Raw genomic sequence first — 15,236 nt, 5'->3', positions numbered from 1 at the left:
TTATAAACTTCCATCCCTTCTCACTTTTATTCGTTGGTCGATGTGGGATTAAAGTTAGTCGAGACAATGAAGGAAGGAAGTGTAAAGGGTGTGAAAACATATGGCTGGAGAAAAAAAATGATACAAAGGAGATGTGTCCTCTACTAAGACCTCTACAATCAATTAATCAAAATGTTTTTGGACAAAAGCAAAATGTTATAGAAAACACAAGTGGTTTTCTGGTAGAATTATAGAGACAAGTTATTCAACTAGATGTAGACACATAAGAGGTCACTTAACTGCCCTTTACACCTCTAAGCCGGTTTCTATTCTTTATCGGTTTTTGGATGAGCCGTTTTGGTTTTCTTGCCCAACACTGGGAACGACCGGTTAATACATAATCTAAAACTGTGACCTTATCGTTTATATGGCAGGTTCAGTTTCATTCTTTTATTGAGTGGACCACACCTGATCAATTTAATCGGTGCGATCTGGATTATGATCACAATGATAACTATCTTTGTAGAGGTATTCAAAACAAAACCCAAGCTTTTCCACTTATAAGAAAGAGAACTCTAGGCGGAATGGTACATCTTGGACTCCCAAAAATTTGACAAGCCCATTGCTAGGTCCAGCTCAAGCCCACAAAGCATAGATCAAATTAGCGGATTTGGCAACTCCGACCCAAGGAATCTTACGGAAAGATAGTCCCACGACTCCCACTAGGGGGTGTCAATTCGTGGCCCGACCCGATGAAACCGACTGGAACCGATCATTTATAGCCCGGCCAGACCCAGCCTGGCCCGTTTATTAAACGTGTCGGGCTTGAGCCCAACCCGTTTATAAACGGTCGGTCTCAGTCCTGATACTTGGACCGTCGGGCACCCAACCAAGACCGAACAATTAATACCCGATCGAGACCGGTCTATTTTGCACCGGCCTGGCCCGGACCGGTTGTAAGATACCTATTTTACCCCATATGAAAGAGTTAAAACTTAAAGTAAAAAATAAACAAAGAAACCAAAAACCCTAGTCCCTCGGTCTTCAACCTTCCTCTTCGTCGAGTCTTCGTTTAACACTGCGGCTTAGTTAGTGAGGTCATACTAGAATGACCATAGAGCATACCTTGACCAAGTATGGAAAGTCTCTAAGTGGTGAGGAATATATTAGGAAAAATGTGTTCTAGTGAAATTCTGTGAAAACCACATTAACCTGACTTAAGGGTATTTTAGGGAATCTTAAAATTAGTATCAGGAGATAAAACCTTCATAGAAGTTGTAGAAAATTGAGTTTTGATTCCAACGCAACTGATCTCAGATCAATCTGAGGTTGGACCGAAAAGTTATGATCAAAACACTGACAACTGGTCAGTATGACAGCATTCTGTCAAAACAGAGTATGTCATGTTGGCGGTCGACTGGCTGGAAGCCCCGGTCTATCGGAATTGTCGGAGACCATAGCCGGTTGACCGGTAGAAAGTCCCGGTCAACCGATGACTGCCTGAAAATGCCCCAACCATTATATTTTGCCTCAACGGCTCTTAGCGGTCGACCAGCTACCGATGGCGGTCGACCGGTGGTCCCAGAATACGTCCGTTAGAGCCTGATTTCCTGCCTAAAATGCTTCACTAAGTTCACCTATAAATACCCGAACCGCTCTTAATTAAATAATCATTAAGAAAGAGCTTTAAGAGCATGTTGGATCAATGCTTTGGATTTTTTGTGGTGTTTTTAAATATGTGACTTGGAAGAGAGTAGGTTCCTTGGATCAATCAATACATTTATTGAGATCCATTTGTAGTTATGGGCAATCCCACATGAGAGCATTCTCATTGCATTTTCATCCAATCATCTCTTTCCATAAAATTTTATTTTGCAAAATTAACCATGTTACTGTACATAGCATGGATTATGAAATGTCCAACCAGTTTAAAACAAATAAAAGAATAGCCACAACCAGATTTAGACAATGAAAAATAGGAAACCAAACCCCATCGTCCGTCACGGCGTCGTTGTTCAATAATATTAAAGAAGACCCGTTTAAAAACTGATTACGCCCGTTTAACATTAAACATGTCCGTGGCCCGGTTAAGGCCCGACTAAAACCCGATTAAGGCTTGATTTTAATAGCCCGATTATAGCCCGAGACCGACCGACCGAATATAAAGTGTACCATACCCTCACTAACTAAGTCTGATTAGTTAAATGGGCGGACACGGTGCAACCTTTAAAAGTCTTCAAGCCCGATTAAGCTAGACCGAAATCGGACCGGCCCGACCGATTGACACCCCTAACTCCCACCTTGACGAACTTATAATATTTTCTGCCATGGTTTTAAGTATCGATATCATATTGACTGTATTGTATTGATATCGATTCTTAATTTTTAATCAATCTAAGCTTCTAAATCGATTACCCTAATAGTTTCAGGGGTATAACAGTAAAAAGTTGTATTAAAAAAAAAAACAAAAAAAAAGGGGTAAAACTAATCGATATGTGCCGATCCAATCTGATCAGGATCTGTATTGATAGTACCGTCCCTACGTCCCCTAATTCCATGTTTCCTACCCTTAACGACGTAATCATTTCCACTTTCTAGTGGTTATTGTTAAGGGTGTCAATTTCAAACCAAAACCGAATATTGAAACCGAGCCGAATTAATCTAACCAAAACCGAACTAAATTTATTCGGTTTGAATATATGAGTATGCTGTTCGATTTGGCTCGATTTCGATTTAAGGTGTCAGAACCATAGCTTCGAACCGAAACCGAACCGAATTGCTCTAATCGTCCAAGAGTGTTTCTTGCAAGCTTTTTTTTTTTTTTTTTTTTTTTTGTTATGTGGTAAGTGTTTTTTGCAATTTATCATCACATATTTACAATCTAAGATAATTTTGCGGTTAGCAATGGCCATAAGACCCATAACTTGAGCCTATTATGATCTTTGGTCCATCACATTCATGGTTCAAAAGTAGAACCATTTTCATAATCAAATTAAAACCGAATTAAAATTGCATATCAAAACCGAATTAGAACCGAAGCTGAATTAATCTGAATTGAATCAATTTGAATATCTAAATACACAACCGAGTCGGTTCTAAATTCGATTATGGTCCTTATTATCATTATGAACCAAATCAAAACCTATTGACACGTTAGTCACAAATGGTCCAAATTTTATTCATTTATTTAATTTTTATTTCTTTGCCTCTAATTTTCCCAACTCCCTGCGAATTTCAGAGTTTGGCGGTGATGTTGATTGGATCGATTGATTAATTGCTTCAGTTTTTTCATTCATCCTCTTCTCGACTTCAAATCCACTTGATCGATGGTGTTTTGGCCATTCGGATTCGTCGCTTTCAGGTAATTTCAGAGCTTTGAATCGTTTCTTCTATATGGAATAAGCTTTAAACGAATTTGAATTTTGATTCTGTTGAGTTCTGATGTTAGAGAACATTAACTTCCGCTATCATCTTTCATATGATTTTTTGTCATTTTGTCTGTGTTCGACTCTCTCCAGATTCTTTTCATGTTTGTTGATTTTCCCTCCTTTGAATTGGTGTATCAATAAGTAACTTGATATCCTTCTGAAATTTGGAGGTTATTTGCGTTTGAGTTCTGATTCTATTAAGATGGTAGAGAACTTTTGCTTTTCGTTTCTCATGTTCTTTTTGTGTTTCTGTTTGTGTCATTATTTCTCTCGCTAGGTTCTTTTTCATGTCTGTTGATTTTTCCTATTTTGAATTGCCATATCTTTTAAGTACCTTGTTCTGGAGCTTGAGCTCTTGCTACAGAATCTAAATTATGGAAGAAGATAAACTTAATGGACCTTGTCCTTGTGGAATTTTGAATTTAGTCAAAATTTGGAGGTAATGCTTGATTACCTTAGCGAACCTGTAAAATTTAAATTTGAATTAGCCAGAAAACTCAGTATATTTTAGGCTAGGATCAGTCGTATAAGAACTTGGATAGCGGTTTCATCAATAAGAATATGAACTATGTAATGTAATACCTGATAGTTTTTGCCATCTACTCAGTATGTTGTCTCTGAGTATTTTGTTTCAGAGCCTTTAAATAATCAACTAGAAACTTGGAGTTTTATGGCTCACTCTCTTTGTTTCCTTCAATCTATGCTGTACTCCTTATCATGCAAGAATTAATTTGTTATTCAGAATTGCGTTTAAAAAAGTTGCCTTGTCTAGTGCTTGGGGAGGAATTGAAGAAACTCTTATATCCATTTGAAATTTGAAAAACATGAACTTCTAGTCCCCCACTCATTTAGGTCTCAACTCTCTCTCTCTCTCTCTCTCTCTTTGTTGACACCCCTACCCCATCAACCTTCAGGAAGTCTCATTGTTCCGATAGTAGTAATAGGACTAGTAGGAAGTCAATAGGCTGACCTTTAGCTACCTGTGTTCTCTCTCTAATTGTGCCTTTTGAATGATGCAAAGAGCGATCTGTATTTAATCTTTGTAGATATCTAACCTATCTGTTCTTTCCAGAAATTGGAATTTGTCCAGCATCTTCCTTTTGAGTTCACTGATTATTCTTATGAATGAGCCAAACAGGTAAAAAAAGGAAAAGAAAAAAAAGCCGGGGGGTGTTTGTGGATCTAGATTATTTTTTTTCCATGATCTGTGCCATTTCCTGTCCTTTTTGGGTGCTTCATTTCGTAATATCATGGATTTAAATGCAGACAATTTTCCTCCCTGATTTTTTTGAAGTATTGTGATGATGCTCGTATTTTAGATCTTAAAGTCAATGTTTCTCTTCTATGTCATGCATAATACCAATATAAAACAAGATAAATTGGATTACAAAGATGAGAAATCCAGTTGGCTAGAGATAGATTTACTCTATGTACTGATCTCCTTGAAGATCCCTCTTGCAAGTTCATGGATGATTCTCATCAATGGGTTGAACGAGTGAGAAAAGCCTCTTCTTTTCTTCATGATTTGATTTTGGTTATAGCCAGGTCTTGGGCTGGAATCCAAGCTTCACTGGGGGAGTTAAAATATAATATATTGGTGCAGTTATAGTAGGATTAATTAGAGATTTTTCCCTTTTTATTGGAGTTATTTTGTCAATTTGTATTCCTTATTTTATTATTGTTTATCTGTCACAGGAGTCAAAAGTTATTTTGAACTCTATTTAAAGTTCGGTTTCAGGATGGAATAGGATTGTTTTGGATCATTATATGGAGGAATGTAACCAACAGTTAACAGGTGATTATTGGAATGGAGTGAAATTTTTTATTGGCCTAGAGTAGAATAGCACAATATGTTGATGATGGTCTTAAAAAACTTCCACTAGCTATACCTGCCACACCTAGAATGACAAAGGAGCTTCCATCACAATTATGCTCCAAAAATCCTTGAAAGTAGGAATGACAGCATAAGGATGCCACAAGTAATAAAACATGGACAAAATACTAATTTTAGAACAATAAACAATAGGTAGATGATGGGAGTCTGTTTCTACTTCTGTTATGTAACAATACCAAGAACTAAAAACCAGTAATCACACGAGAGGGAGAGACTGCCAAGGAGATCAGAAGAATCAATATCTTGGGAGTTCCCCTACGGTATATATATATATATATATGTGAGGAAATTTCACTCCCCTCCCCTGGCGTTTCCATTTATTACACTCCCTTCCCCAGTGAAGTTTAAAATTACATAACGATCCCTTTGATATTGTAGATTCTATCAATCGTACCCACGCTTTGAACTGTCCACCGTTAAAGTGACTAATGTAGAAGTAGGTTACACTAGGTAACAACTTCCAATTTATTAAAGCTCTAACCAACTCAATTCTGATCCCACAAGTTAGTCTTAACAGAAACCAGAAAATAGGTTCAGAAACAAAGAAAATCAAAACCAGAATTTTAGATGACCAAACCTTTTCTAAGGAATCAGAAATAGCTTCCAGTATAAGCACTTGCAGCAACAAGAGCTATTTCAGAAAACAAACCGACAGCAACAGATAATGCCCAGGCGGAACTGGTTTTGGCCAGATTAGAGGGAGAATTTGTAACTGAGATCTGGTGGAGTAACAGAGGGTAAATACTTGGTCAATTGTTCCCCTTAGAATGGTTCTTAACTCCTTCAAATGGTTTCCAAAAATACTGAACAGAAGTTGAGTAACAGGTCCTGTCGATTCTCCTTAAATCCCTAACTTCTGAGAAAATCAATGGCTGATTTGTGGCTCTCCTTGTTCTGCAACTATAGCTCTGTTGGACCTTCAATCGATGCTTTAAAAATACTCTATGATCTCTCTCCCTCACAAGCACAAATAAAGAAGGAGATAAAGAAAAGAAAATAGAACAGATGGAGGGTTGAGAAGTGTGAAAGAGAATAATGGAATGGGTATCTCACCCCTTAGGTGATGTAGATCCCCATCATGGGATCCATTACCGAAGGAGGAATAAGCAACCTTGAAGCTACCAGACAGTATAGGAAGCTCCCCTGTGCTGCTATTTTAGTTTCCTAATTTAGTAGTATGGTTATGTTTTAGGAAGTCCTATTAGCTGCTATTTTGTTTCCTAAATTAGAAGTTATTGGTAGTTTCTATTTTGCATTAGTTTTTATTTTGAATTAGTTGCTAATTGCATTAGTTTCTATTTTGAATTAGCTTCTATTTTCATTAGTTGCTAATTTGAATTAGTTGCTAATTGCATTAGTTGCTATTTTGATTTAGCTTCTATTTTCCTTAGTTTTTATTTTTTTAAGTTTCTAATTTTTGTAATTCAGACCTCTATATAAAGAGGTTGCTGTAGACACAAATTACAATTGAATTAATGAAGATTGCTGCAGTTTTTTGCTTGCTCCCTCTCGAGAGAAAGGAAGACAATAGCTGGGATAGCTGTGGGTGAGATTCCCAGGCTGAGATAGCCAATCCCACCCACATCTATCTTGACTTACATCTTCTTTTCTTCTTCTTTTCTTGTTCTCTGTTATTGCTTGTGTGAGAGAGATCTAAGAGTAATTTTGGAGCATCGATTGGAGGTTCTATCGAGTCCAGTTGCAGGGCCAACCATCGTTTCTTCTCAGAAGCAAGGGATTTCAGAAGTAGCGATAGGACCTATTCTCTCAACCTCTGTTCAGTATTTCTGGAAACCTTTTGGAGGAGTTAAAGACCATTCTAAGGGGAACAATCGACCAGGTATTTACCCTCTGATACTCAACCAGATATCATTTACAAACCCTCCCTCTAATCTAGCCGAAACTAAGGCTCTGTACTGTAATCTTCTAAAAAATCAATTCTATCATTTTTTCATTTTTTTGAAACAAAAATGGGGTAAAAGCTGTATGGTAAGTCCGGTTCAATTTCTTGTTTTTTTGAAATGAACCGGCACTTTTTAGGTTTTGGAATCCATTTTTTTAAGCATGAAAAGTAAACTTCTCACACTCAGAATCGATTCTGAGAAAAAGGCGCAGAATGAAAGGTTCCACTTAAGTACGAAAGGGTAAAAACGATATTTGCGGTCAAAACATAAGAAAATGGTAAGCCATTACATGAAACCCTATTTCTTCTTTCTTGGAAATCCTGAAGAGAGAAGCAGAGCCTAGCGGGAAGTGGATGCTCCAGCCGTCGACAAGAATCTAGAGAAAGAAGCTTCTTCGCCTGCCGTGGACGAGAAACTGTATTGTAAGATCTCTCTCTCTCTTTCTCTTTCTCTTTCTCGTTCTCTTTCTCTTTCTCTCTCTCATCCTCACTCTCGTTCTCTTCCTTTCTTGATCTCTTCTCCCTCTACCCCCTGAATTTGTTCTTCTTCTACGGTTTAGCAGGTCAAGGGTTTTGGACTCCTCTGTGCACGAAGACGCACAAGATCTGCGAGGTTTCTTGTCACTTCAGTGGGGTTTGAACTTTGCTCAGAGGTACGCCCCCTTCCCTTCTCTAATCTCAGTTCATCCTTTTCTTGGTGCTATGAGAGAATTATGAGGACTAATGTTATATTTGATATGGCTATGAACATTGATTAAGAAGCTTTGATGTTGCACCTTTCATACATGAGAGGAGATTCTAATCTGATTCTCATTTTAGTGGTTGCTCCTCTTTGTCTAACTGATTCATATGCAAAATGCTTGCTTTGAATTGTAAGTTGAAATTAGGTGATTTAAAAGGAGTATTGTTGGATACAGAATTTGCAACGCATGATGGGGAGAATAACGTGAAAGTTTGTTTCACCATGATCTGATTGTTAGCTTACATCAATGGTTTGCTTTCGAGTTGCATTTGGATGCCTTTATATTTAACATATCTTATAACTGAGATTGTGGTTGTCATCCTTACTAGTATTTTTTATATATACTGATGAACTGTATTTTTCTTGTTTTTAATTTGGAAAGTTTTTGGCAATGGAGCCATATTGGAATCCTCCTTGGGATAGTCAGAGTAAGTTGTTTCACTGGAACCCTTTGTATAAGGAATTATTTAGATTTTTTGAGTTTCTTCAGCTGAGATTGCTGTCCTTGTGCATTGAGATAATAGATTCAATTCAACCACTGTCATCTATTGCTGAACCTGCTCTATCTGAAGCTTTTGTCTATGGGATTGAATTTGGTAGTGATGCAACTTAGATATATTTTTGCTAGGAATGGTGAAAACTGAATCACAAATGGCTTGATTAATCATTACTTTTGGGTTGTTAATTTGGAACATTGACAATGATTACCAATGTGCTTTGTAATTTGTGTTTGAGATTTTGGTCCTAGAAGTGATGTTCCTTAAAGCTAAGTAATCATTATATGGTAGTATGCAAAAATTATGTAGAGCTCTAGCCTTGAGTTGCCTCAACAGATTTCCCATGTTAGTGATTAGTCTTATCTTTGTTACAATGAATGGCTAACATCCAGTACAGTAATAGGACTATATCCAGCTCATCTTAGCTTAATTATAGTGATGCAGTCCATAAAATTTTGTTAGAAAATCAACTCAAAAGAAGTTTTAGATAGAGGATTCAGGACTTTTAGGTTATTTTCTTTTTCCCCCTTTTTCTAGCCTCATGATTTTGTTTAATGTAAGAGGTAGCAGACTTGGATATGTGGCTTGCTTCAAATTCTTAGCATGCATAGTGTTGGTATTGCTTATGTAAATACCACTTCAACCAGTACGAGGTACTTCTCTTGATGAAACTTAAAATTTTTCTGTTATGAATGACGAAACCCATGTTTAGTACTTTATTTTCTCTAACTTTAAGTAATCTAACAAAATTGACATGTTTGTGAAATCGCTAGAATGCTTTTTAACCATGAAACACTAAAGCAAAACATGTGTTGTTTATCGTAGTGATATAAAAGCTTAGGCTTTGTTAGCTTAGAACTATTATATTTCAGTTTGGATTTCTTTCTCTTTCTTTATTTAAATATGGGTCCTTAACTCAATTGGTAAAGTACTTGTGTGGAAAATGATTCTATACCTCAAGAGGATGGTAGTTTGAATCCACCAAGTCCCTCATCTATACTTTCATTTTAACCTCAATGGGATTCTCATGGTTATATCTCGGTTTTTATTACTCTTTCCACAATCTTCTCCTCTCCAACTTCCTTTTATATCTCAAACTCACCCTTTTTTGAATTCTCTATCTGTCACCCCAAATATATGACCACACGTGCATTTGCACGTACAATTTTTACTAGTATATATATATATATATACACACCTCAGCAACTATGGCCACTTTGCCAAGTTCTGTCCTTAACACTTATAGAATGCTATCATAGCAGCCGTTGAAGCCAATCCAACGACAAAGTTTTATGATAGAATCCCTCATAAGGAGGAGATTAGAGTGAGATCTTATTGTGATGATCTGTTTTTAATAATAGGGTATCAATGATAGGTGTGTATTTCAATGATTGTGTATGAGAGGGTGATTCACTAGTTGTCTGCCTATTTACTCGGTGCTATTTCAATGGCATTTGCAGTATTACTTCAATATGTGCTGTGATTAAACTCTATATTCTCAAAGAAAAAAGAAAAAAACACCAAGATTTAGAAAACTATTGCACAAACTTCCTTTTTGTCACATTATCTCCTGCCTGTATCTTCCAAGATGTGATTGTTGCCTTCAAATGAACTTTCTCCTATTACTATTAATATTTTTGGTGCAGCATACTTGCACTTATTAGTACAAGAATTACCCCCTTTAGTATTTTAGATGTCTAAAACTTGAAATTGTGTTTCCCTATAGTCTATTTATTTGAGTTCTATCAATACTGTTGTAGGTCTGGGGTTTATAACACATGGAAGGAAAGGAGATACGACCTGGAATGTTATGTGTGCTTGTGACCTTGACATGAAATTCACTTTTGTGTATGCTGGTTGGGAGGGTTCTGCAAATGATTGTCGAGTATTCAATGAGGCATTGAATAACCCTAAATTTGAATTTCCTCATCCTCCACCTGGTACATTCTAAATCTTAACCTCACCAGTTGATTATGCTCTATTTTACATATTGTATTGATTCATTACTTTTCACTTTACGTGCTAGGTAAATATTATGTGGTTGATTCTGGTTATCCATCTACTACTGGGTTCTTGACGCCGTTCAAAGGACAAAGATACCATCTAAATGATTATAGGAATAGACGTCCAAGGACAACAGTAGAGCTATTTAATAATAGACACTCTTCTGTTAGGAATGTCATAGAGCGCAGTTTTGGTTCTTTGAAGAAGCGCTTCCCATTCTCAGCAAAATGCCATGTTTTCCACTGAACACCCAAACATGCATCGTCATTGCTTGTTGTGCACTTCACAACTTCATTCGGGAGGAAGAAATTGCAGACAAGAATTTTGAAGAGTTTGGTGAAAATTGGTGGAATCAAGAGCCTGAAGAAATTCAAGATTATGTACCGCCGGCTCACATTAGTATAAGCTTAGCAGAAAGAAGAAGACAGATGGATGATCTTAGGAAAAAGATTGCAAATGAGTTAGCTGTTAAAGCCGGAATGACTCAAATTATATGATTACATTTTGATGATTGGATTTAAACTTTAAAGTAGTTGGACATGTTTAGCACTTAAGAATTAAGTTGGAAGACCTAATTTATGCCCTTAAGTTCATAACTAAATACTTTAACGATTATGTCAATACTTGAATTTATTCTTGTTCATGCTTTTATGTTATTATGATAGATCATATTTTTGTTCAAACATTTCAAATTTCATATGGCAAGGAAACACGGCCAAATATTTCATATTTGATGTGAACACCATGTTGTTGATATGGAGCTATTCTTATTTATGTCTCATTCGACTTAAGCTATCTGGGTAATAATGGTTTTCATAATTTAGAATTTATTAAAAAACCATTGAATATCCTTAGATTTTATTTAAAAATCACAACTTTGACACCCATGGTGAAGATGGCACTTTATGTAAATATTGGTTTCTAACAAAAACGATTCTGTTAAGTACGAACCATACATGTTTCTGTTTCTTTCAGGTTACAAAATCAATTTTTTTTTACGATTACCATACAACATTTAAGATGCAAAATCACTCCAAAAAAATAGAAATGCAAAAAAGTGTGCTAGACCCAAAATCATGTTAAAAAAACAGAATCGTTACAGTACAGAGCCTAATTCTGCCTGGGTTTCTATTTGCTGCTGTTGGTTTGTTTTCTGGATTAGCTCTTGCTGCTGTAAGTGCTTATTTTGAGGGCTATTTCTGATTCATTGGAATAGTGTTGATCCTCTAAATTTATGGTTCTTAATTCCCTTGTTCTTCATCCCTAATTTTAATTTCTATTGAGGTTAATTAGAGAGATCAGATTTGGCATTGGTTTGAGCTTAACGTATTAGAAGTTTGTTTACCTAGTGTGACCTACTTCTACATCAAGTGGTATCAAAGCTATGGCTGGAGAAGGCTCTAACCAATACTCACTGGAGGACCTCCAACAGTTGACCTCAAGGATGGACAATATGGACCTAAAATTTGAAGAGTTGAAGGAGACCACTGCTGCTCAATCTAATGCTCAACCATGGTGAATGAAAATAACAATGCATCAAGAAGGTTTACAGTCCCTGTTTGAAGGAACGTATCAGCCCATACGTATGGTGGAGGTGAAGGGTTTTGATGAATATGATGGACCCCAATTTCCCCATAATGATACTCATAAGGTGAGGTTGGACTTGAAGGAATATAATGGAAAATATGACCCTCTCTATTTCCATGATTGGCTGAATGCATTAGATGACTATTTTCGGTGGTTCCGTATGTCTGAGGAAAGGAAGGTCCAACTGGCTTATCACCAAGCTTACAGGTGGTGCTAAGGATTGGTGGAAAGCTGAAGAGGATAGACTTATTCGGAGACAGAGAGAACCTCGCAATTGGGAGGAATTTAAATTAATACTCAATGATAGATACCTTCCCCCAACATACCGACGCCGTCTCTATGACATGCTCAACACTCTTCGACAAAGTACCATGACTGTCGAGGAATACATTGATAGGTTTAATGATTTACTCTCACGTACAAGTGCTTATCGCGAGGATGAGGAACTGCTTATGTCTCGATTTAAGTTGGGACTATGACATGACATCCGTGATAAAATTGGAGTAATAGAACTTTCCACTTTGAATCAATGTATTGAAAAGTCCTTAGAGGCAGAAGATTTGATCAAATCAGCCCCAAGAAGATATAATCAGCCCGGTGAAGTTAAGAAGCCATATGCACCAAATAAACCTTGTGGATTCCCTACCCAAGCTCCACAAGTCACACAGGATAAGGGTAAGAGTCCTATGGTTGGGGAGAGACAGCGACTATGAAGTGCTTCCATTGTGGTGGTACTGGACACTATGCCAAATTTTATCCTAAACGTGGGAGAGCCAATTCCATCATCACCGCAATTGAATCCAACCCGGACATGCAAGTCCATGAACCCCAAGATGATGATTGAGTTGTGAATGTCGCCGTTAAAGGAATGGAAGATGATTATGAGGCTGAATATGCACAAGAAGATGATGACCCATATACTACAATTAATGTGGTTGCAAAAATTCTGATGGCTGAATCAAAGAGAGAAGATTGGAGGAGACATGACATATTCTATACATTGATGTCTAGTGGACCTCACAAGGCTCAAGTGATTGTGGACAGCGGGAGTTGTGTAAATGTGGTGTTTCAAGCTTTTGTGATTGAGGGATAGCTCAAGACCGAACCCCATCCACAACCCTATAAGGTGTCACTTCTAGGCAATTACACCATGGCTGTAAATCAGGGTGTTTTGTGCCATTGAAGATCTCAGGATATGAAGAAAATGTGTGATGTGATGTAATTCCTATGGTGCTAACTGATGTGTTGCTTGGAAGACCATGGCTATATGACAATAATGTCTTGGTAGGTGGTACCAAGAACCAGTGTTTTTTCTATCACAAAGGCAAGCTTCTTACTTTAAACCCACTCAACATACCTCTAGTGAAATCTAAGTTGAGGGCTGCCCAAGTACGAAGGCAACATGTTTTGAAGAATATTGAGAAGACCCCTTCCAAAGAAGCTACTGAACCAAAGAAGCAACCATATAAGGCAAGCACAAGTAAGAAACACATGGTGGACCAGAAATTGTGTGTGCTGCCACATAGAGAATTCTTGGTTACAAGTGAAGAAACCGGACTGATTCTAGGCCTTATTACAAAGGAAGTTGAACCGGTGAAAGGGGTGACACATTCTCCACCCATTGGAGATTTGTTGGCTGATTTTTCAGATTTGGTACCCGATGAGCTGCTGAATGAGCTATCACCTATGAGGGACATACAACATGCTATTGATCTAGTACCTGAATCAATATTACCAAATCTTCCCACTTATCGTCTTAGTCCTACCGAGCATGCCAAGCTCAAGAGACAAGTGGATGACCTTTTACGAAAAGGATTTCTAGTAGAAAGCATGAGTCCGTGTGTCGTACCAGCCCTATTGACACCTAAAAAGGATGGATCATGGCATATATGTATTGATAGCCATGCCATCAACAAGATCACAGCAAAGTACAGATTTCCCATTCCTCGTTTGGATGATATGTTGGATATGCTAATGGGAGCCACTATCTATTCGAAGACTGATCTACGAAGTGGGTATCATCAAATTAGGATTCATTCAGGGGATGAATGGAAGACAACTTTCAAGACAAAGGAAGGGTTGTACGAATGGAAGGTTATGCCCTTTGGCCTTACTAATGCATCTAGTACCTTTATGAGAGTGATGACTCATGTGTTACGCCCCTTCATTGGTAAGTTCCGTGTGGTATACTTTGATGACATATTAAATTACAAAAAAGCCCAAGATGAGCATCTTGAACATTTGAGGTGTGTGATGAGCTCTACATCAATTTGAAGAAGTGTTGTTTTATGTTGCCTAAAGTTATATTCCTTGGGTTTATTGTGTCCTCTCAAGGTATATAAGTTGATCCCGAGAAGGTTAAGAACATGGTAGATTGGCCTATTCCTAAGACTTTGACAGAGGTTCGAAGTTTCCACGGCCTTGCCTTGTTCTATAAACGGTTCATACTGAATTTTAGTGCTATTATGGCACCTATCATAGAGTGCACGAAAGGAGGGAAACGCCATTCCAATGGACCCCGGCTGCCACTAAAACATTCAAATTTATCAAACAGAAGATGACAGAAGCCCTAGTGCTTAGGCTACCTAATTTTGATCTCATGTTTGAAGTGGCTACCATTGCATCCCATGTGGGGATAGGAGGAGTGCTATGCAAACTAGTCATCCGGTTGCCTTCTACAGTGAAAAATTGAATAATGCAAAAAGAAGGTATCCTACATAGGATTTGGAACTCTATGCCGTCATTCAAATTCTCAAGCATTGGAGACACTATTTGGTCGGCAAGGAGTTCATACTATATTCGGATCACAAGGCACTCAAGTACTTGCATTCCCAAAAGACCATTAGCAATCGGCATGCTAAATGGATCTCTTATTTGCAAGAGTATGTATTTGCTCTCAAGGACAAAGCTGGAAAAGAGAATCAAGTGGCTGATGCGCTTAGTCGGAAGGTGCTAATGATGAATACCTTTACCGTACAAAGCATAGGAATGGAACATATCAAAGATGAGTATGTTCATGATGCTGATTTTGTGGAAGTGTTCGAAAAATTACAACAAAGAGGACGGGATGACAAGTATTCCATTCATAATGGATATTATTTAAGGGCACGTGTCTTTGTATTCCGAATACCTCTTTAAGGCACCACTTGGTTCGAGAGCTACATAGAGGAGGAATGGGTGGACACTATGGCAAGGATAAGAC

At 37.6% G+C, this 15,236-nt stretch overlaps 1 protein-coding gene across 7 annotated transcripts; it reads left to right on the top strand.

Moving 5' to 3' along the window:
- The first annotated feature begins 3,126 nt into the window (after positions 1–3,126).
- Positions 3,127–11,176, top strand: LOC122092096. 7 transcript variants are annotated; one of them, XR_006144099.1, is made up of 7 exons: positions 3,127–3,340; positions 5,103–5,202; positions 7,532–7,627; positions 7,768–7,857; positions 8,329–8,374; positions 10,204–10,383; positions 10,470–11,176. XR_006144099.1 is itself a non-coding variant. In XM_042662409.1 (5 exons), the coding sequence occupies exons 3-5, from the start codon at positions 8,338–8,340 to the stop codon at positions 10,691–10,693; spliced, it is 441 nt and encodes a 146-aa protein (XP_042518343.1). In that variant the 5' UTR covers positions 3,127–3,340; positions 7,768–7,857; positions 8,329–8,337; the 3' UTR covers positions 10,694–11,176. The 7 variants fall into 7 exon arrangements, 2 of the variants coding, with proteins under 2 accessions (XP_042518343.1, XP_042518342.1); XR_006144100.1 differs by having other exon boundaries at positions 7,765–7,857; XR_006144098.1 differs by having other exon boundaries at positions 5,103–7,627.
- Positions 11,177–15,236: the final 4,060 nt, after the last annotated feature.

The sequence above is a fragment of the Macadamia integrifolia genome, chromosome 10 (assembly GCF_013358625.1).
Source record: "Macadamia integrifolia cultivar HAES 741 chromosome 10, SCU_Mint_v3, whole genome shotgun sequence".
In the NCBI taxonomy this organism is placed as follows: Eukaryota; Viridiplantae; Streptophyta; class Magnoliopsida; order Proteales; family Proteaceae; genus Macadamia; species Macadamia integrifolia.
The sequence above is the reverse complement of the archived record's forward strand: the minus strand, read 5'-3'. Positions and strand labels throughout refer to the sequence as shown.